Genomic DNA, 24697 nt, shown 5'->3' with positions numbered 1-24697 from the left:
TGCCTTACTGTGGAAGAATTCTAGGCATGTCCAACTGGTTTGAGACGCCATGGTCGTCACACAGTATGATGGAGGGATTACATAGCCTGTCTGACCCAAGGAAAGCTGGAGGACGTGGCTGGGGAGGTTTGTCTGGGCTGCCATCACTGCAAACTTTACCTCAGACAACATGGATGGATGCACTTCAGTGACTAATATGTGTAACAAATAACATTAACATTGAACTGAGTTTAATATACAGGTTGTCTGTTATAGCTGGTTCATTTCTTAAGCCAGAGCTACAGGTTGATCTACATTTACACAATACACAATACACATACACAACACAAATTTGTTCTCAGTGTTTCTTCTGATGGATAGATGACCCTCTTTAACATGCAGGATTCACTTCGCAGCAACATTTCAAGCCATATTTCTGTTCTGTAACCAGAAAATCTCTGGTTAATATAACAAATTTGGCTAATATAACAAACAAAAACTTTGCCTCTTTTCCCAGCACCATTAAAAAAGGCACTATCCCTCAGAGTGAGGTTACATGAAGTTTCGTCACATTTACTGAACTCTTATTTTCTTACCTGCTGCGATCAGAATGTATGGATCCTTCATCAGGGTCAGCAGTGGTGTCCCCTTCTGACTCTGTGGAGGAAAGAGACACAGTAACAAAAAGCTTATAGAGTCCTGAAGGGATGATGTATTTCTGTAGACCAGCCCTGAATTTATCATCACCCTGTTTCCCTCCACTAAAAACCAATGGGGTTTTACCATTATCTTTTGGATTATTAGAGAAAAACAACAGTTAATGGTCCTGACAGGTTTTGTTCAGCAGGATCATCTTCACTAATGAACACCAGTTTATGATGTTTGAAGCCTAAATACAATCAGCAGAGGTTAAAAGCTAATGTTAGGCTATAAACCAATGACACCATGGTCACATGACTTCAACATCACCACCACTAAACTTCAGTAGTTTGAGTTCAAGCTGAGTTAGTGTGAGTATAAACACAATGAGACTATAAAGGTGAACTGGTGAGTAGATCAGTTTTCATGTTAACGTCCCCGACAACCTCAGTGATCTCATTTCAACACTTGTTAGCAACCAACCTTTTTTAACAGACGTTAAAGCTTCAAGAAATCAGGACTGGGGTATTTACTGACGTACTTTATGTTGTAGAATAAAACGTGAAAATGTCTTGAGTTGGTGTTAACCACACACCATATTTCAGTCCAATCACACCAAAAACCCATTCAAAACACCCAGAGAATTCAGGATGAGGGAACAGGAAGTGATAAAATGCAGCTTATTTCCAGGTTTTTGGACTTTCTATCTCTCTATAGGGAGGCTCCCAATATGAACCCCCACTGGTAAAAGCTGCTTTTGGACGAAAAAATATAATATTTCTTTTATGTAACAGCATTATCATAAAGATAACTACCTCCTCCCTCTGAAACATAACCTATGTGAACTAATCCAGTAGACAGGCTAAGTAAAGGGTCAGGGTTAGTTATTACTGACCACACCTGTTAAACTGTCCGAATGTATAACTCCTCCAACCTGAACAACCACAGGTTGTGTAGGAGTGACTCCTGAAATAGCGTCCATACGGCAGCATGCGTACCAGACCTTGGTTGTCATGGTTACAGTAATAAATGCATCGACTGTATCGAGAGCAGCGTACCTACCTTCGTCACGATGGTTTCTATAATAACGGCCATGGCTAGGTTTAGAAAAAGATTGTGATTTGGGTTCAAATGAGTACTTCCTTAACATTAGATGATCTTGTTGTCATAGTTATAATAATAACAAGGTGGTTAACTTTGTCGAATGGAGATGGACAATAGAAACGACATAAACTGCTACTTTCACATGGGAATCGAACACTGCTCTCCTGTGTCATATTCATCCATCCACCACAACCTCCTCCTGACCTGGACTCTGTCTCTCTTTATCGCACTGTTCCCTTTGCTCCTGCCATAATTACTAAGACCACTAGATGTCGCCTAGCAACAAAACATAACTATGGCCCAAAATAACCTGCTGCACAGACGACCTATGGACTCATTTTTTTTTACAGGACAGTCTCAGAATGTAAGACAAAAATCTGTATCAATATGCCGAAACAAATTAAACACTATCTGTCCTTAAAGGGCCGGCATGTTATTTGGAGTAAATGAAAAGTCAAACACCTGACACATGAAACTGATAATGAGATTTCCTGTTTAATACAGAATGTGTGAGCCTAACACACCTTGTTCGTTAATTAAGAAAGCCCCTGGACATGCCTGAGATGAAGGATGATGAAAAGGTGAAAGAATCTGCTAATGACCAGGAACAGATTCTCCTGTTGCTTTGCTTCCATTATCAGTTGTGTTTGGTCGTTATCTCCGCTAATATATTAGATCATGTGTCATCCTTGAAGACAAGCATCTTGTCTTTGTCTCTCTGCTGAAGGAGTTATGTCTAATGAGTTCACTGAAGCATCTGTGAGATGCTATTCACTCTCAATAAGCCTAACAGCTCTATACATTTAAAACAGAGTAAACTGGATTATACCCATCATGAGTAAAATGTAAGAATTCACAAAAGAAATGTGCTATATACTGATTAAGATATAATATTTACATGTCAAGTCAGTAAAATTGTCACATCAAACATGTTTCATCAACATGCTGAACCAAACACTGATGATGTGAGCTGAAACATCTTTAATATAAATGAAGAGATATTTGTTCATACATTTGATGCAACAAGGAGTGACTTAAACTTCCCCCAAAAGTAAATTGTGATTTTAAGTAATTTTATTTTTAGTTTTACTGCCTTAAAGCCATATTTTCTTACCCATTTTAAACATGTCTATCTTCACATTCTGTAAAGTGCTTTCAGACTTTTGGACCCTACTGTATATAATATCAACATATACTGACAGACTTTGGGATGGATATATATTAACATATGTATACAATATAAGCATATACAGTATATGTAAGCATTCATATTTCTCTGGGCTTGACATATATGTCAATATATAAAATTATTTCAATTTCCGTTAGGTTTCATATCTCATTGTAATATATGTATTTCATATATGGAAATTCACTATATGTACATATATTACTTTCCAATTGGCTGTTTTGCCTCTTGGCAAAGAACCAGTCACTCGTCTGACAAAGGATAATGGTAATAAATTACAGTTTCCTTCGATGCTGTAAATCTGGTGTTGTGAGATTAGACAGTATAAACTCAGTAATTTCAACTTTAGTTTAAAATGAGCTGAAAGTTGTATCCTGAGTGTTAAATGTTTAGTTGTTTGCTTGGGTGAATGCCAGTTACTTAGAGCTATTTAGAGCCAAGTCAGAGGTGCTGCTGTATATAGAGCAGATTCTGTCATAGATATTTGGTTTCATGCCATCCACCTTCTCTGTTTCTCCCGACCCCTCCTGTATTTAATATCTAATTAAGAAAAAAAGGCCATTATAGAGTCTTTAAAATGCTCTGCAGCTGTAACGGTCATCTTAATGAATAGAGAAAACCTCAGGAAATGAATCATCACGATAAACAAACTCACCTCTGGTTCAACCTTGGTCGGCTGAAGAACAAACAGCTGCAGAGCTGAGAAGACACACAAAGTCAAATCAGTATTATGATGAACAACGTTAAGCTCACACCTAATTCTCACCATTCCTTCTACAATAACTACTCTTGGTTTGGGTGTAAGAAACGTAACTGTACCTCCATCAAACACAGCCAGGAATGCCAGGATAAGGAAAGGAGCAGTCTTCCCCACAAACTCGTACATCACACTGCCGAACGGGGGTCCAACTGTGGAGGACCAAAATAAATGTCAGTGGTGGAGAGATCAGTTATTACAGCTCTCTCCCCTACAAGACAGCTCAGGGTGCAACAGGTCTGTAGAATAACAATGGAAGACATGGAGGTGATAATCATGTTTCATTATCTTACACTTGTTGGTTGTAGAATGGTGAGTTTGCAGCTTTATAATTAAAGATGACCTAATATGGCCATTTTTAGTGTTCATCATTTCATTCTTGGTGTTTACCATAATAGATTTACATGTTTAATGTTCTGAAGAGACATTATTTTTCTTCGTTTTATACTCTACTCTATTCACCCTGTGTCTGAAACACTGTTAAAGCTGAGGGCCTCCCCTCCCAATCAGAGCACACTGGACTCAGCTTGCTGGCAACTACCATGGCACATTCCAAATGTCTTGTGTAAAGTAACGGTTGTGGCAGCTTCGGTGCTGCCTTATCGTTTTGAACAAGAGTCCAATCTTGAACCAGAAGATGGGCAGCAACAAGAGAAATATTGATGCCAATAAGACCAGGACGTAATCTCTGGACCCTCAATGAGTTGTTTCATACAAAGGCAGAAAATTGGGTTTTGCCCTGACAGAGTTATTCCCTTTGGTGTAAACTTTGATCCTTGTGACTCTGGAGACCATTTACATGGATAAAAGCCTGTATAACATACTATAAGTAAGGGAAAACTCAGAAAAGCATAACAGGTCCCCTTTAACTTAAGTTTTGATCAGCTATTTCAGGCTATAGGTGAACACATGTGGCACATCTAACATTTATTGTGACTGTGTGGTATCATTTACCACACAAATTTACTGACAAATATAAATAAATGTGTAATGGCTCTGTTTGAGACTTTCCATGTGTCCATTCTGGTATTAAAATAGAGCCTCTAACAAACAGAGGAGAGTTTATCACACTAAGTAACTACATGATAACTATATATAGCTTCATTTGAACTGAACACAGATTCTTTAATCTGACAGCACTCTGACGATGTGAAGATGTTTTCTGTCATTTCATCTTCAGCTCAGAGGCTACCGGCAGCTACCCAGCATTTTTTGAAGGTGGAATGTTTTCTTGAGATTTACTTGATCTGGATTATGTGAACAGTAGATATTTCATTTCACCTGGAGAAAAAAGGAGCATTGTTACAGTGGCTCCAGCAGCTCTACACCTGGTTCCACCACAATGGACAATGAACAAAATAATTAACCCCACTTTCATGCAAAACATTGTTGAATGTCTTCACTCGGTTCTTAACAGAAATGTTTGTTGGTAAATGTCGAGACGTTCATGTCACACATGTCTGCAGCTTCACAACATGCTTCAAAACCAGAAACAAGGCGGTGACGTACATCAAGGTGTTGCGCAGGGACTGGTATGATTGGTGATTGGACAAGAATGCAGAATTCACAGGGATTGGTTGAATTTGCGTTAATTATTGTGAATGTGACATTCTGGACTGACTGATAAATGAAGACTTCAGTCAGTCTGACTCAGACATCAACTACTTCTCTTTTCTCTCTCTCCTCTCTGCAGCAGAAACAGCCTGACATTAACTTTAACTGTTTACATATTTATAACAGTTTGTTCATCATCAGACAAAAGATAGGAAAATACACAGTGAGAAACTTCATGATAATTCATGCACTTATTTACAATATATCCTCAGTCTGACCTCAATAGAAATCATATTCAGAAATAGAAATAATTACAAAGTATTTCTAGTGTTTCTTTTTTATTCCAGTCACGTGATCATCATTTCATAATTTCACCTTGTTGAATATAGCTTTATGACATCACTATAAATGAATTCACCTGCAGGTATCACCCAACCCAGGGTTAACTGAGCCAGTTGATCACCTGCTTCGTAGTACAGGTTATCAAGACCAACAGTGTTTGGTTCAGTAAAGCCAGATAACTAAAAGTTATCCTGGGTATGTTGAACTTGCTTTTTAGTACAGGCCTCTGGTGTGTCACCTGTTGAAGCATCTCGTGGTTGGACCATGTATGTTTACATACCCAACACTCCCAGTGCTAGACCTCCCAGGGCAATGCCGATGGCGTGACCTCTCTCCTCGTCATTCGTGTACACACTAGCAAGCATTCCCATCCCTGAAAACACACACATGTACAGATTGCAAACACCACAACAGTTACAAGGTAGTTATCCTGCAGGAGCTTTACAATAAATACTAAAGACATTGACAATAGCTACATTAACACTGACTGCTGAGGTAGCTAGCATCATGATAATGATGACTTTCATATATGAAATGTAACTGTGGACATTGTTGTAAGTCGATACTATGCTAAACCACTAAGTGACATAAGTAGAATCAGTTTTATAGCACACAACCCAAATACAAGTGTGAGTGTGCCAATACTTTTGCTCGTCTTTGTCACTTAAGCTATGTTATGGCTGAGTAAAGCCCGCAGCCAGATGTAGTATTTGCCCAAAGGCTAATACCATTAGCTAATCAAGAAATAAACAGCCTCATTATGAGCGATGAACCCAAACTCATACCCCATTTACACCTGGTGTTATAATGTGTTTTTAAAAAGATTACAGTCAGATAGAGCTCGACCACATGAAGCTACAGGTGTAAACTCACCAAGACACACTGAGGACAGACTGTGATCTGATCAGTTAGGGACGCATCGTGAAAACATTCAACACAAGTGTAAATAATACTGTGCTGTCATCCACATACAACAACTGCGTGGCTGGAAATATTTAATTACCACAGCAAGGCAGCTAGCAACCATTAAAACACCAACCACCCTCTCCACAACATTCTGGCAGGACAGAGAAGCAGCTGCAGCTGCAGCAAACGTCTCATATCACTATGCTGCAGAACAGAGAGGTTCAGGAGATCCTTTGTTCCCACTGCCACCAGGTTATACGACACCTCAGCCAAAGGAAGTGGACTAATCTAATTATTACTGTTTATTTATTATTAACTGTTTTTATTATTATTATTATTATTATCAACAATGAGCTAATGGACACATTTATTTCCCCTAGGGGATAAATAAAGTATCTATCTATCTATCTATCTATCTATCTATCTATCTATCTATCTATCTATCTATCTATCTATCTATCTATCTATACCTATACGATATACCTATCTATAGTTGCTAAGTTGTAGTAGTCCTAATTAATGGTACAACTGTCACTAAACTATATCTGACAAAGTAAATGTTGCCTTTTTTTGATTGTACTTCACCTGACCTACCTTAGCTACAACAATATTAGCATTAGCTAAATTAGTATTTCTCTCACACCTACAAATTAAGAAACAATAAAGGTCCTGTGTGACAAACACTTTTGTGGCATCAAAGTAAAGGACTTGCCTCCTTCCTGGAAACCCTGCACCTCTTGTCTAGCACCATCCAGACTACAAACAACCCATAATGCAGCAGAATTTAATTTACTTTTGTTTATTTATTCATCTTTATACATATATATATATATATACATATACATATATATATATATATATATATATATATATATATACATATACATATATATATATATATATATATATATATATATATATATATATATATGAACCCTTTACTGGTATATCCTTTTGTTCTTGTCCTTTTGATTACTTTCTTGATTGTTTTCCTTCTACTACCCTATTTTTATTTCTGGTTATTTATTTGATTTCTACTTTTATTTCTGGTTTTACCCCCTTTCAGCTTCCTCTATTAGCATTTAGCATTTGTAGCATTTTTACATTTCTATTTTCATTATTTATCTTTACTACTCTTTACTAGTACTAGTAGTATTCTATTTAATTATCCTAATAGTCATTCACTGCCTGCTGTGGATTTGTGTTAACGTGTTCAGATATGCTGGATGTGAGCATCAGATGGAATCAGACAGGAGAAGGTCTTACCTGCCACAGAGGAGCAGGAGGAGCCCACACCTTGAAGCGATCTGGCCAGAAACAGCAGAGCGTAGCTCGATGAAAAGGCGAACACTTTACAACAGTGAGAACAACAGAAATATAAACACAGAAACATCACGAGAGATGAAAGCTTTCTGATTTTCTGATAATGAAGACGTGTCGGCTGGAACTTACTGATGGTGGAGAGGAACATGATACAGAAGCCGGCAAATATGGGAAGTTGGTATCCAATTCTTAAGGGACAAAGAGAGAAAAAGGCTGAGAACATCATCAGTTTGATATGTCTATATAAATATACCTCAAATAAATGACATTATTTTCAAGCTGAAATTCATGATTTCAAGGCAGTGATATTACAATTAACAATTAGGAATCTTAAATGACAGCTGACAACTGCAGAACACTTCAGCCACAGGAGTGATGATGCTGTGAATAACATGAGAGAAATCCATCTTCAGTTTGAATCCAGTGTTTCAACTAGGACACGTGTCGATATAAAATCATCATCACTCATAAGAATAAGTGTCTTGTAAGTATTTTTAGAAATTCTGACAATCTTGACACGCATATATATATATATATATATATGTGTGTGTGTTTGTGTTTTTGTATTGATGTACAGTGGATCCGGAAAGTATTCACACCCCTTCACTTTCCCCACATTTTGTTATGTTACAGCCTTATTCCAAAATGGATTAAATTCCTTTTTTTCCTCATCAATCTACACACAATACCCCATAATGACAAAGTGAAAAAGGTTTTTTAGAAATTCTTGCAAATTTATTAAAAATAAAAAACTGAAATATCGCATGTACATAAGTATTCACACCCTTTGCTATGACACTCAAAAGTGAGCTTAGGTGCATCCTGTTTCCACTGATCATCCTTCAGATGTTTCTACAACTTGATTGGAGTCTACCTGTAGTAAATTCAATTGATTGGACATGATTTGGAAAGGCACACACGTGTCCCACTGTTGACAGTGCATGTCAGAGCAGAAACCAAGCCATGAAGTCAAAGGAATTGTCTATAAACCTCCGGGACAGGATTGTATTAAGGCACAGACCTGGGGAAGGGTACAAAAACATTGCTGCAGCATTGAAGGTCCCGAAGAGCACAGTGGTCTCCATCATTCGTAAATGAAAGAAGTTTGGAACCACCTGGACTCTTCCTAGAGCTGGCCGCCCAGCCAAACTGAGCAAGAACCCAATGGTCACTCTGACAGAGCTCCAGCGTTCCTCTGTGGAGATGGGAGAAACTTCCAGAAGGACAACCGTCTCTGCAGCAATCAAGCCTTTGTGGTAGAGTGGCCAGACAGAAGCCTCTACTCAGTAAAAGGCACATGACAGCCCGCTTGGAGTTTGCCAGAAGGCACCTAAAGAACTCTCAGACCATGAGAAACAAGATTCTCTGGTCTGATGAAACCAAGATTGAACTCTTTGGCCTGAATGCCAAGCGTCACATCTGGAGGAAACCAGGCACTCTCATCACCTGGCTAATACCATCTCTACAGTGAAGCATGGTGGTGGCAGCATCATGCTGTGGGGATGTTTTTCAGCAGCAGGAACTGGGAGACTAGTCAGGATCGAGGGAAAGATGAACAGAGCAAAGTACAGAGAGATCCTTGATGAAAAGCTGTTCCAGAGCGCTCAGGACCTCAGACTGGGGCGAAGGTTTACCTTCCAACAGGACAACAACCCTAAGCACACAGCCAAGACAACGAAGGAGTGGCTTCGGGACAAGTCTGTGAATATCCTTGAGTGGCCCGGCCAGAGCCCAGACTTGAACCTGATTGAACGTCTCTGGAAAGACCTGAAAATAGCTGTGCAGCGACGCTCCCCATCCTGACAGAGCTTGAGAGGATCAGCTTGTAACTTCATACCCAGGAAGACTTGAGGCTGTAATCGCTGCCAAAGGTGCCTCAACAAAGTACTGAGTAAAGGGTGTGAATACTTACGTACATGCGATATTTCAGTTTTTTTATTTTTGATAAATTTGCAAAAATGTCTAAAAAACCTTTTTCGCTTTGTCGTTATGGGGTATTGTGTGTAGATTGATGAGAAAAAAAAGGAATTTCATTTTGGAATAAGGCTGTAACAACAAAATGTGGGGAAAGTGAAGGGGTGTGAATACTTTCCGGATGCACACAAAGACACACATGTAGTGGTGTAGAGACTAGTTTATTATTGTTAATGATTTCACACAACCCACAAAATTGATGTGTGTGAAACTACAGGTCTGTATCACAGTATTATGGATCAATTGTGGTTTATTTGGTAGCTTTCCCTGCTGTGACTGATTTTACTAATTTTACTCTAGAGAGATAGAAGTGCACTATTCTCCCACTCCGGTGGGGAGACCTGTGGTCAAACTACATCCCGCAACCCTCCCCATCTCCCACCACCTCTGAGCAGAGCCGTTTCTTGCTATATGCAGACTACGCCGATGCATAGGGCCCCTGCAGCCTCTAGGGGGCCCTCAACCTGCAAGTTCAGCCTCAATATATTTGGGAAGAATTCAAATTACTTGTCTTTGTTTGTAACCAGCAAAGCCTCCTCATGTGTTTTGTGAAAAAAATCAAATGTAGGATATAAACAAAACTAAGCTGCAATGACAGGGAAGCTGTGGCTTGTGTTTGTGGGGTAATCAAGTCAAAATAATCATTAGGCTATGAGGCAATGAGTGACGTCTGCCGACGGGGATGATGGGATGACTGACAGCCGCACATCACGTCAGTGAGGAGAATAACAGTAGTGTTAGTAACGGTATCATGGCATCAAAAAGGACTTGTCCCTCCGGAGAAGAAAAGAAGAAAACTGAAGAAGAAAAACGCTCAGAGGAAAAAGGTAAGGCATTTGTTAATGATGTAGATTCACTTGCGGGGTGGAAGGTGTAGCTATAATTTTAGCCAATTTTTGAGCAAGTATGCTACTTTTGTCCTGCTTGCTTGCTCAGCTAGCCTCAGCTAAATTGTTAAGTTGGCTAGCTCAGCTAGCTAGCTAGGATTGCTTGTATGCAAATAAACCTAGATTTATACAGTGTGTGCTTTACAATGGGGCTGAAATATAATTAGTCATTCAAATGAACTGTGCTGTGTGACTGATTGACTGAAATGACACCCGTTGTGTTGGATTATAGCAGGCTGCAGAGCATTTTGTTGCGGCAGCTCAGTAACATTACACTAAGGGAGAGAGGGTGTGTTGTTGGGCAAATGTCATCCAGTGGGTGTCGCCTCTCAGTCATAGACCTATGCTGTTGAATATTTGTCGCAGGGTTAGGGTTAGGGTTAAAGTGTAACAGATTGATGCATCTCCACAGGTCATTTTCAAGGATTTGAGAATGAGAGAGGAAACCTTCTCAGCAGAGGTCTACAAACTGGCACCCGCTCCCTCTCACCAGGTGGCCTCGTGCGATGTGGAAATGAGCGGTAGAAAACCGATCGTGTTTCTTTTTTCTTTTTTTTTTTGCAAGCGCCCGTGCACCCCTGACAAGATGCCGTCCTGGGTGGCTGCATATGTTGCCCATATCTACATCCACCACTGACTGGAACTACAACACCGGTGGAGGATGACAACATGTGAAGACAAGGCTAAAAGCTGCCAGGCACATCAGAGCGGCAGTGATCCTCCGTAGATACCTGACACGCTTGACTTACCTTGTATCGTCCTCTGTCAGGAGGGAAGGTGACTAAGAACCAGTAATGGGACTCAATTACAGCACATCTGAGTGACCACCTGAGACACTAAATACTGGCTTTGAGGTGAAAGCCAGCAATGTTGGAAAATTCACACTTCTCCCTCAACATGTATCTCACATTCTGTTAGGAGAATATTTAGACTGGCTCTGCTCTGGTAGCTTTTCTTCTTTAGTTTTGTTCACGTTTTGGCCAGTCATTATGTTATAATTCTCCAGTCAAACTTAAACCACACTTAAAAGAAATAAATTCATATTTATAGCAGTTCGTCCCTGGCTCAGGCCCCATACATCCAAAAAGTTTGGTGCAAATAGTTTCAGTTCTTATTTCAGTACTACAAATAAATAACAAGAAAAAACAAAAAAATAATACAAAATTTCACATTTGATATAAATAAAAAAGTTGTGTTTTTTAGATGCATCAAGTAATACTAAAGTTAAGTTTTGTACCTTTAGTATATGTCATTTTTGTGGGTGTGACATGACAGAGACTGGAGCTTGCCATACGGAGAGGACACCAGTCGTTCTGAGATTAGTTACAATATTGCAGCATTATACGCATGTGCAGACGTGTGGAAACTAAACTTACAAAGTAAACAAAGTAATTACACTGATTTATTAACTCTGTGTGAGATCTGCAGTAAGCTTGAGAAAGAACATTGTTACATGAGTAGAGCAGCAGTTTTCAGGAATAGAAGAGAAAGAAGAAGAGAAGAGAGAGCGGTGTAGCTGGCAACCTGAGTAGAGAACAAGGACTGTGATGCTGTGATGATTTTAAAAGAATCTCGACATTTTGACCGTGGCATGGGCAAAAAAGCCAGTGGAAGGGGCAATTCTTACTCTGGTTTTGGGTATGAGTCAGTAAAATACATGCAATTGAACCACAACACAATAATTATGGGCCATAAAATCAAAACAATGAGCTGAAAGTTGCTATCTTGCACTGTAGAAATTAGAGGAACTGCTGAGTTGTTTTTGAAAAGATAATCAAGATTCAAGCACGTAAGGAGCAGAACCCTGTTTTTGTGTCAGTTATTATTATTATCATTATGTAATAAGATATCAACAAGTTTTTTACAACCTTCGATAAGCTTGTTCTAGTGATGGCACCTGAGTTTTAGGTGGTCAATGTAGTGTTCGTCTTACATTCGTTCGGGTTAATATTTTACACAGTGTCCATTTTTACCACTGAAAATGTCTGAGCTTTACCCAGAACTAGAGGAAAAATGTAAGACATGTTTAAACCCACAGAGCCACATGTTTTCATGTTGCCCACAGCTATATCATTTCTGGACGGGTTATTTCAATATCTACCATGATGGGAACAACCTGCAATTTTTTGAACCCCAGATGAGGTAGATTAAATTCTGACCAAGACAATGCGCTTTAGATCGTTAAAATACAGCCTTCTATGTTTCAGATGGATCAGACTAACAGCTTTGGAGAAGTTTGAAAAAGTAAGTCTGTATATTTCACAATTATGTGAAAACATAAAAAAGTATAGGTGAAAATAGGTTTAGCATATGTCCAATGATTCAGCTAAATTCAAAGGACACATCCATGTAGGGTTTTTGAACGCGCGATGTTCAATGTTGGAGTTACCGACCAAAACACCTTCTCTTGTGTTCACCGTTCTATATCTTCACCTACACAATTTTTATGTTGTGTGCTGAAGTACATCTTTTGAAATTTAAGACTAATAAAAACATTTTTAAAAATTACATTTAAAATGGCAGACTTCCTGTTGGGTTTAAGGTGCAAGTCCAGAAGGTTTTTTTTGTAGATCTGAGTATGATACACATCCTACCCAGCTTTCATACTTCTAGTTGAAAGCATGAGGGCTACTTCATTTTTAAATTTCTAGGGGGTGCCCTCATAGTGACACCCATGCCTGACACCCATTTCAGATATCAAGTTATATTACTTCTGATGCATGTGCAAAGTTTTGTGAATTTTCATGCACCCTTAGCCCATCAAAATGCTAAAAGTAATTAGGGGGAGCTGTAGAGCCAATGTGCCACGCCCATGCCCAATTGCGATATCAAATTGAAATAGTTACTGGATCGAACATGAATCGAGTTTTTGCGCATCCTAAAGACCTCCAAATGTGTTGTGAAAATTGATGCACAAAATCCGATATGGCTTATTCACTGTCTGGCTGATTTTTTTTTTAAATTTACATTATGTCCAGAATGATGATCCTATTGAATTTCATGTACATACAAGCAACTTCATCCCGACATGGTCCTGTGTATGGAGGCTTTGTATTTTTTGCCAGTTCTGACTTGTGTGCCAGTTTTCGAGCATCCCAAGCCCCTCACTCAAAAATGAATTTCTCTAGCAGAATAATAAAAACAATCTCTACAAAAACTATTCAGTTCAGCTGAGTGAGCCAAGAATAAAGCCATGCAGCAACAAGCAGGTTTCAGCAAAGTCGCTTCAGCTGGTTTAATCCTGAGAGACCAATCACACACTTGTTTCATCATGACAAAGCCTGGGAGTCAGATTGACTTGAGTCCAGCTCAATGTGCTCTTCAAAATAAAAGCCTTATGCACCATAACAGTCTGCCACGATGGATTTTTGAATTTCTTGAAAAACTATTTTTTTCTCCTCCTGAGCTGTAGGTCCAATTGCTACAGAATTTTCTGTAGATAATTATTTTACCAAGGTCATCAAAACTTTAACAAAGCTTTTTGATATCTAATTTATTTTTCAAGATATTGACCAATAAACTTGACAACTTCGCTTAGCAGGAATTTGGCTACAACTCATTAACCAATTTTTGTCCAAATCATAAATCTTAGTAGATATTTTCAGTCCATATTTGGGAATGGGCCTACCACAGCATTTTCTTAATAAATACCAAAAACATCTACCAAATTATTAACCAAAATCTGAAGTGACATATTAGTGCACGTGCATATTCATCATTGCCTGCCATATTATGCCTTTGGCCTAGAGACATTAAACTTGGTACCATAACTGGAAATGATGTGCTAATTCCTCTAATAAAATCTTATTACATTTGGCTTCATGGTGGCGCTATAATTAACAGTCAAACTGCCCTGTCCCCCTTACACTGAGTCCTATTGACTTAAAATTTGACTCACATCTACATCTCAATTAATTTTACAAAAAAGCATCTTGGACCATAAAAGTTGTATCTTTAGTTTTCAAGATATTGACCACAACAGGTGGGGCTCAGCAGGAAAATGGAAAAAGTTTGTCATCATTATAAATCCTGGTACATATCTTCAGGCTGTGTTTGGGAATAGTTCAATCGATTCATTCTGAGCCCGACCCATAGGGGGCATCACCAAGAACAGAAACGTGCATCTCAAAATGCAGTGGACAGGGGTGTGGCCTGACATATATTTGCTCATAACTCAAGAAGACATTGAGAAATCCAGAATAAACTTTCCTTTACATACACACTGAGTTTCATTCACATGTGATAAAGGGGGGAAAATGGCGGAACAATTACAGAAGTGCTGTAGGCTTTGTGATGCTGAAACAACAGTTAAACCATCTGATGTCAAGCCTGAAATCTGCTCGTTCCTGCTCCAGAATCGTCGCTTGTGGTGATATTTTTTATTGAGTGTTTTTCCATTTGCCAGTTGATAGTGAAGAAAGAGACAGGAAACGTGGGCTTGTCCACTGTAAAAATATTGATTAGTGCAGCCTTAGGATTTGGCACCACCAACTGCTGTAAGTGCTAGCTCCACAGATCTGCTGGATCCAACAGTCTTCAACAGGCTACTCAAAGAATCATATTATCTCTCGCAAATACAAAGATCGCATTATGGTCTCCATAACTAATTTCAGTTTTTATGCTTGTGTTAGATTTGAGTTAGTCATCCATATTTCAACTATTCATGCAAGAAAACACACAATCAGGACTTCTGCTCTGTTTGAGTGTGTTGGTTTACATTTGTTGTAGTTGACATGACACCCTCAACACCACATTAAACTCACATGTTTACAACATGATTTCCCTCCCAGAACTAAACACACTTTGTCTGTAACTGTCTGTAACTCTTTCATTTTTGTGACAACCACAGTAATTATATACAGGAGGTTCAAAACTTTTCTAGTGTTGGAGGGGGAAGCAACAGTTTATCTGTGAAATTGTTGCAAAATCATATTTCACATTATACACAGCAATGTGATGCATACATTTTAAAAATGACAGGGTATGCATCTCGGATGGCACTCGAATGCAAAGCCATTTGAAAAACAGGGTTGAATTCACATTATTTTCAAGGCAATTTCCTCCCCTCTGTACAGCGAACAGCACTGTCCCTCCATAATTGAAGATGTCACCGTAGAGATACAGACTTGTTCTATTCCAGACGGACCGGTTCAGTAAAGCTGGAGTGAAGGTACATTCAGCCACACAGAACAACACCAGTAAAAAAAGCCTTTAGTACACACCCTCACATCCTGTTTCTAGTCCAAACTGCAGCAACCCAGGCTTTTCTGATTATCATCCTCTCTCTCACTTGCTCTCTCTGACTTTTCTCTCTCTCTCTCTCTCTCTCTCTCTCACTTGCTAACGGAATTAAAGTAAAAAATGACTTAAAAAGAAAACAGTGATGACCCTGCTGGGACACACTAGTTTTTCAATGCTTTTAACTTCAATAGTCACAATTGGCATTGAACAACAAGTGCATCACAGCCAGGTTCATTACTTTTCAGTGTCCCCTGGAAACACTTCTGTTGTGTTGTGAGTATTTGCAGCTCATGTATTGTCAAACTGATGAAGTTGTTTTCTTTAGTGGTTTGTGTTTTGTCTGTTTGCATGTGTTTTCTTAAGATGCAGTGCGGTGTGTGCTCTCAGGGCCACAGTACGTTTCCCTTCTGATGGCCACTATGTTGAAAATCCAAGGGTTGAATTTCAAATCAGATAACGTTAATTTTACAAATTTATATTGATAAAAAGAGATTCAAAAGGACAATTCCAGATCAGCTTTTGAAAATCCAGACACGAATCACAGCGTTCATTCACTGATGCACATATCAGTTCTTACTTCATAAAACTCATTCCTGATTTCTCAGTGAAAAACTAGAAGCTAAAAACACTGTTTTTAAGGTAACTACCTTAAATCTGTATATATTACATATAAATTACAATTAGAAAAAGTGAAGCTATGACACACATCTGTCTTATTTTCCTCTAAAAACATAATTTTCCTTAGGTTTTTTATTGGACCTTCTGCCATTTGAACTGTTATATCGATAACTAATGTGATTTTATGGAAAGGAGAGCTGAACAATCGGCCAATGAACTGATTAGTCCATCAGGAAAACTACAATCGGAAGCTATTTTGAGAATTGATCATTTATTTGTGTCAGGCAGAAAATTCCTTGTTCTAGTTTCTAATTGTAAAAGATTTGCTGCTTTTAGTCCCGTATGACAGTAAACTGAACATGCTTGGGTTGAAAACAAACAGAAAGAATTTGATGACATCATTTGTTGTTTTCAGGCATTTGTCACTACTTTCATACAAAATTTCGCAGACCAAATTATTTATTGACCAATGGAGAAAATAATCAGATTCATTGATTGTTTGCTGCAGCATTAACTGTGTTTCAGGGGAAAATAAGCTGGACATTTACTTCACAGTGTTGTCCTTGTGTTGTGTTAACATAATGAATGAATTATTAAAAGACAGCTTGTGGTTTAAGATGAGAATAACAAACAATGCATCTCTGTTTATTATGTGACAGCTACATGGATTTTCATTGCTTCTACTGTGACACAAATTTCCAGACTGCTATTACACAGGCAATAATAACACCTGTGAATAACCTTGACCAGCTGAATCCCCCAGTTGTAAATGCAAAAGAAGTAATACCTCTACACAGACAGATAACAAGAACCTACCTATTTGTCAGTGGGCCTATAAAGGGGTTGGTGAGGAGCTGTACAGTGGCCTTGGATGCAAACAGCATTCCCACTTTGACGTTCTCGTTGAGCAGTTTGCTTGTGGACTGGGGGCAGTCAGAGGAGTTCTGTGGCAGTTCCGCAGCAGCAGGGGTGGTAGGGACCAGATCAGCAGATCTGGCTGTGGCGTTGGAGCCTGACAACCTCACAGTGTTGTCATATAGGGACACAATGCTGTGGAAGGCTCGTGGAGAATCCTGCTGCATCAGGCTGTTGTTCTTCAACACCACATCTGCCGTCTCATCCAGATTGTACAGGTAGCTGGGGATGATGGGAACTAGCGGACATAAAGAGGTGAGAGGAGACTGTAATGAAACATGACATGACTTCTGACTGATGCTCAGTGGCATGATGCTAATCCAGATATCACTGCAACATAAGTCAGAAAAGAACAAGCTGGATTGTTCAAGGGTGATTCACTGGCACTACCCAGAAGAAAAGCCTCTTTCTCACAGCCTGTTTGTGCATTTATATGTGCATTTATTGTTCATAGTTAAAATTGTTGATAGCACTGAGACAAATTATGAGTGCTTGTAGTACAAGTGCAAGTTTTTATTTACCTATAAAAATATGAAGGCAAGGGGATACTGCATGACACATAGGTGTCAGGCTACAGCAGTATGAGGAAGAGATGATGACATCACCACAAAGGCAGAATCAGAAAATAAAGTTTATTGCCAGGTAGGTTTTTACTTACAAGATATTTTGCTTGGTGTTTGGTGCAGTAGCCAATAAACATATTAACAGGAAATAACAATAAAAAGGTAAAATACTGCAACAGTCAAAAAGATAAATAAACATAGATACACATATTAAAAAAATAAAACAATGAAAAAAAACTACCCCTGCTGAGCAGGATGTGCAAAAGATCACAGTATAGACTATATCTGTTTTGTGCAGGGATAATACTCCAAGGTGTTACTGTAATGTGGTTGTCGATGATTGATGAGGCGAGACACAGAAGAAAAAGCAGGTGCTGATCCATCACTGGGGAGGACTGGACTGGAATTCTGGTCCTGATACAGACAAACATGTGATAGGACAATTAGTTTAGATCATACAAGTTCTTTATATTCAAACATGTTAGGTCTGTTGTGTGTGTATAATAAATAGTAAGGATAGATATGAATATGCTCAAATATATACAGTACTAGGCAGTGGATCCTGAACCCGCTGGTTCTGGATCAAACAGTCTCTTTGTCTTACTTGTAAAAGAAAAGTTACTGACGCATCTAGTTGGATAAATTCTACTACATCACTTAAATGTTTGTCAACATCATCAATCATACATTTATGCCACCTGAAATGTTTGTCATTTGCACTAATGATACTTTTTGCTACAGACCAACATTAGATGTTACTCACCAGTCTAAAAGAAAAGATGCAGCTCCACATCAAACTGCGTCTCATTACTTGCCCGGAGCTGTCTCCAGCGGTGGGAAGCCACACCAGGATTTACTCATGTTTTCTTCTTTCCTTTGCCGTTGAACGTGGTTTCTTGTCGGAGTGCTCCTTCGGGACGGAGATAAATATCGCTTTCTGGGAGAGTCAGCCATCTCTGCGTTTCTACGATGCTAGTAGGTGCTAGTTTGCTAGTTTTTTAGTTTTCTAGTTTTTTCGGGAGCTGTGGTGTAACTTCAAGATCTGGAGGAAGCTCTTCTTCTTCGTGGGACTGAGGGCAGACTAGATGCTACACTGACTCACACAGCATCTAGTGCAATAAGGTGGTATTACAACATGGTGCGGGACACAGCTAGTTGGTTAGCATGCTCATTTCGGTAGATATCTGTAAAATACAATAGATTGAGGTCTTGGAGGACATTATCACTGTCGCTCCTACAATTACTTTGTTAGGTTTAGGCTCTAGACTACTTGTTAAGGTTTAAGCACTAGAGCTACTCTGTTAGATTTCAGCACAAGACCTACTTGGTTAGGTTTAGGCACTAAAACTAGTTGGTTAGGTTTAAGCACTTGAACTACTTGGTTAGGTTTAGTCACTAGAACTACTTGGTTAAGTTTAGGCACTAAAACTACTTGTTCAAGTTTAGGCACTTAAGTACTTCATTAGGTGTAGGCACTAAAGTACTTGGTTAGGTTTAGGCACTAAAACTACTTGGTTCGGTTTGGAACTAGAACTACCTGTTTAGTTTTAGGTACTAAAAATATTTGGTTAGGTTTAGGCACCAGAGCTACCCTGTTAGATTTCAGCACTAGAACTACTTGGTTAGGTTTAGGCACTAAAACTACCTGTTCCGGTTTAGGCACTAAAGTACTTGGTTAGGTTAAGGCACTAGACTACTTGATTTGGTTTAGACACTAGAACTACTTGGTTAAATTTATGCACTAGAACTACTTGCTCAGGTTTACGCACTAAAGTACTTGGTTAGGTTTAGGCACTAGATCTATCTGGTTAGGTTTAAGCACTACAGTACTTGTTCCGGTTTAGGGACTAAAGTACTTGGTTAGGTTTAGGCACAAGAAGTACTTGGTTACATTTAGGCACTACTTGGTTTTTTAGGCACTAGAACTAATCAGCTAGTTAAATATGTTCTTCCTCAACATTGGACGATCTTTATTGTCACGATTACAATAATGACAACGCAGTTAACTTTGTCGAACAGTCATGGATAATGGAAACAACATAAACAGTTCATTTCACATGGGAATCGAACACCACTCTCCTGTGTCATATTCATCCATCCACCACAACCTCCTCCTGATGTGGACTTTGTCTCTATTTATACTACGTCACCGCACTTTTCCCTTTGCTCCTGTCATCATCACTACAACTACTAGTTGTTGTTGCCTAGCAACAAAACATAACTATGGGTCATAATATCCCCCTCCACAGACAACCTATGTGTTCCCTATGTGTTTTTACAGGAGGACAGTCTCAAGAGATGACAGTATCAGTATAACACATTACTAAGCGCCATAGAGTTCATAGTCAGCAGGAAGACAGTAATATTCAAATAACTAATGTAGACTCATATCATACATGGTATTTTAAGTATGGTCAACATTTTGGCACTGCCAAAATAATATTATTGTCATATTAGACATGATATATGATCTAAGACTTTGCAGTGATGTGGGTAAGTTTTTTAAGACTGAACATAACCAACCAAATCCATTTTCTTTCTGCTGATTAGCTTCAACACTTCATCAGTAGAGAAAAAGAGAAAGATACAGAGGCTGCCCGTCTATGAATAACAGAGCAGAGACGTAGTGAGATGGTCTCATTCATTAACACTTCTGACACTAGAAAACTAACCATTCATTGTTAACGTTACAATTTTATCAATTCTATTAATTTCGCCATTAATAATGATAAATATAAAGAAAAAAATAGAAAATAAAACAGGAAAGCCCTTAAAACCGTTAAACAGAGACAATCCACTGAAAGTCCAACAAATCCTTCAACTTCAGCAACCATATAGATCACTTGTCCCAACCCTTGGATATGACCAATGGGAGCGTACCAGTGACAGGTATGCTGGACCTTCATTATCATGGTAACAACAACAAACACATGATTAATATTGTGCAACAGTCACAGTTTGGTTAGGTTTAGAAAAAGATTAAAATAAGTAGCTGAACATCAGTGTACCTTTGGTGTCAAGGTTGCAATAATAAGCACACAGGTACAGTTGAGTCACAATTAAAAGAAACAAAGTTCACTATTGGTTCAATGTGGGAAACGAAAATCAGTCTCCTTTGTGACAGGACTCGTCCATCCACCCCAGCCTCCTCCTCCTAACATGGTCGCTCCACATACTACGTCACCTGACTTCCTCCTTTGCTCCTGTTATAATTACAACGGCCACTAGAGGTCGCTTCACAATAAAACATGACTGTGTCATAACAAGCTGTGGAGTATATTTTTACTAGACAGTCCCTGGAAGTGCCTGAATGTAAATCAAGCATTTTATTAGGAACAGCACATTAACACTGGGTAGTTCCACAGTTCTTCATGTCATGGATCAGCTGCACCTTCATGCTGCTAATCTCCTGTTGTACCACATCCCAAAGGTGCTCTACTGGACTGGTAGGTGTTTTACTGGATTGGGGTCACTGAAGTTCACTGAACTCATTGTCATGTTGATGAAACCAGATTGTGACATGGAGCATTATCTTGCTGGAAGGAGCCATTAGAAGATGGTGAACTGGGGCCATGAAGGATGAACATGGTCAGTAACAATACTCAGATAGACTGAGACATTCAGACCATGATTGATTGGTATTAAGAAGAACACATTCCCCACACCATCACACCACCACAACCAGCCTGGACTGTTGACACAAGTCAGGTTATTCCGTGGATTCAGACTCTGACTCTACCATCTGCTGCCTCAGCACAAATCCTGATCCATCAGACCAGGTCTTCATCTGTCCAGAGTTGGTGAGTCTGTGTCCACTTCAGCATCATGTTTCTGGTCTTGGTGACAGGAAGTGCAACCTGACGTGGTCTTCTGCTATTGTAGTCCATCCACCTCAAGGTTGGACGTGTTGATCACTCTGAAGCTTTTGTGCTCAGCACAGATGTAAAGAGTGACCATAGCCTTTCTGTCAGCGCCAACCACTCTCTCCATCCTCCTCTGACCTCTCTCATCAACACACAGCTGCTGCTCACTGGATGCTTTTTGTCTGACACCAACAATCATGTCACAGTCACAGTCACTGAGTCACATTTGTCCTCATTCTGATATTTGATGTGAACATTACCTGATGCTCCTGACCTGTATCTGCAGGATTTTATACACTGGTACCACATTATTGGCTGATTGGATAATTGCACGAATAAAATGTGTACAGGCTTTCCTAATAAAGTGCTCAGGGAGTGTATTACAGCCTGTTCATTTATCCATTTACCCAAAATTTGAGGCAAACCTGAATACTGAATCTACGTAGCACCTAGCATCTAGCATCTCTTCAAATAATGAATATGAATTTTGACCTGATAATATTTCAGAAGCCAAGTGAAAAGCAACATTGCAATAATACCTTAGTTGATTGTCAAATATTTCAAACTATCTGTAATTTAAAGGGAATTATTTTTAAATGAACAGGTCTCTGACAACCTTGGTGTGTGGTGTGTTTTCAGGGGTAAATTAAGAACTAATTAAAGGGTTATTAAAGGGTTTGTTGCTGGTTGTCTGGCTTCAGAAATGATGTCGCATGATGATGATTGATGATCATTTACACAGGAGAATGAGTTTTGGAAAAATAACAGAAACACCACCAATGTGCACCAAGTTTTACTGTAATATGTTATAACAGCCAATATAAAGGCTTGGTACCACTTTACAATAAGACTACTCTTATAAAGGATTTATAAATGGTTTATAATTAGGTTATTACCTCTGTTATTAACACTCAATAAACCATCAATAAACAATTATATACAAGTTATAACACAGTTTTCATACAATGATGCAGGCTCACTATTTGGCAAGATCAAGTTAATGCTTACTACTCATTAATCTTACTAATGAGTTACTACCATTTATAACTGGTAAAAGTAGCTTTGTAGTAAAGTGTAAAACACATCACCGTTTATTAATGAGCTACTTGTAATTATAACTGGTAATAGAAAGCTTTATTGAAACTCATTAATTCCTTAAGTAAAGGAAGGTTACCAACTGTCTTCTACCTGGAACGCTAAAGTCCTAAAGAAGAGACCAAGCAGCAAAAAGCATCTCCATGTTAATCTCCACTGTGCAGAACAGTCTGATCAACAGCTGTGATTAGAATGAGGACGGCTGCGCAGAGCATGTCAAGGTAAACAATTATGCCAAGGCCTAAGAGGATGAATCTGGTCATGTGATATGATCATTTCATCTGCCATAATCTGATCTGTCAAATGAAACGATTTGACCATTAAGATGCTGTTGGTGGTTCATTGATAGTAACTGAACAAAGGTGATGAAGCAGCAGCTACAAACGCTGATGATGGAGAAAACAAAAGAAGCTCAGTAACTAATGAGATATGAGGCTTAACAGTACAGAAACGTGTGGGCTCACTATTTGGCAAGCAACAGGTCACTGTTGCCCTTTTTATCTAATGTGTTACAACAGCGTATAAATGATTTATAAAGTGTTAAAAAGCTAATTAATAAACTATTTATAAACCATAAATCCTTTATAAGGATAGTCTTATTGTAAAGAGGTACCCTTATATTATTTTAATAAGGAGCTAAAACCAGATGTGGTAGTATGGTAGTCATTCTAAGGCAGAGCAGACGAAGCAGAGATTATGGGATTTTAAAAGTAAATGCAATAAATGAAAAAGTGAAAAATCTGTGTTTCTTCATCTAGACTTTGTAGCGCAGTTTAGCAGAAACTCTGATATTAGTGTTGATCTTGTCAGTTGACTTCAAGGTTGTTACTAAGATGCATCATTGACCCGGGGCGAGCTCCAACCGCCCACTGAGCATCAGACAACAAGCGTCAAACAAAACACAACAAAACAAAACAAAACAAAACAAAACAAAACAAAACAAAACAAAACAAAACAAAACAAAACAAAACAAAACAAAACAAAACAAAATAAAAAAAAACACAACAAAACACAACAAAACACAACAAAACAAAACAAAACAAAATAAAACACAACAACAAAACAAAACAAAACAATACAAAACAAAACAAACAGAGGTGAGAGAAGCAGTAGTGCACCTACCGACTACAGTCAGCAACATGTTGTCCAGCAGCAGAGCGACGAAAACGATGAAGAGAATCAGTTTCCTCGACTGTCGCTCCTCTCTGAGCCATTTGATCAAATTAAACTGCCGAAGCTCGTCTAACCTTCCCATGATGTTAGTCCCGATCACAGCAACAGGGGCGACAGCGGGCGGATGTGCTCCTGCAGAGGGAGAGGTGGCATCAACGGATCAGTAACTTTTAAAAATCTCCCTGTCTGAGTGAGAAACGATCCACTAACTGTTCACACTGCGGCCGCTGCGGTTGGGAAACCTTACCTTGGACGCACAGGGTTCAACAGCAGCAGCAGAGATGGGAGGAGGAGATGCTGTGTGTTTCTACTGACTGGACCCACTGCTGACGTCATTCAGCCTGGCTCCCTGTCAGACCTGCCTTCAAACAGTCAAACCAGAACCAGTGGATTAGAGAACATCATCAGTGTTGCACCAGTAGACCTGAGGTAGTAAACAGGATCAAAATTGGCCTTTAATGATGATATGAAGAAAAATACTGACCTCAATTAATATTTCATAGATCACCGACTTTACTGGAGATGACCACCTCAAAATAAATCTGCTGTCACGGGTATTCATTCATGATTTACCTCCT

General features: G+C 39.0%; 1 protein-coding gene across 1 annotated transcript in view; it reads right to left on the bottom strand.

The window, feature by feature from the left end:
- The window catches only part of slc18a2 (solute carrier family 18 member 2), a 40175-nt gene extending 15699 nt beyond the window's left edge, over window positions 1-24476 (bottom strand). Inside the window, exons 1-9 of the mRNA XM_056394854.1 lie at window positions 24367-24476; window positions 24069-24251; window positions 17327-17663; window positions 7920-7978; window positions 7734-7817; window positions 5842-5934; window positions 3728-3817; window positions 3564-3607; window positions 576-636 (exon numbers count right to left, since the gene is read on the bottom strand). Coding sequence (XP_056250829.1) covers window positions 576-636; window positions 3564-3607; window positions 3728-3817; window positions 5842-5934; window positions 7734-7817; window positions 7920-7978; window positions 17327-17663; window positions 24069-24201 — 901 coding nt within the window. The 5' untranslated portion in view covers window positions 24202-24251; window positions 24367-24476. The remainder of the gene's footprint in view (window positions 1-575; window positions 637-3563; window positions 3608-3727; window positions 3818-5841; window positions 5935-7733; window positions 7818-7919; window positions 7979-17326; window positions 17664-24068; window positions 24252-24366) is intronic.
- Between the last annotated feature and the right edge of the window lie 221 nt (window positions 24477-24697).

Source organism: Seriola aureovittata, chromosome 14 (assembly GCF_021018895.1).
Source record: "Seriola aureovittata isolate HTS-2021-v1 ecotype China chromosome 14, ASM2101889v1, whole genome shotgun sequence".
Lineage (NCBI taxonomy): Eukaryota > Metazoa > Chordata > Actinopteri > Carangiformes > Carangidae > Seriola > Seriola aureovittata.
The sequence above is the reverse complement of the archived record's forward strand: the minus strand, read 5'-3'. Positions and strand labels throughout refer to the sequence as shown.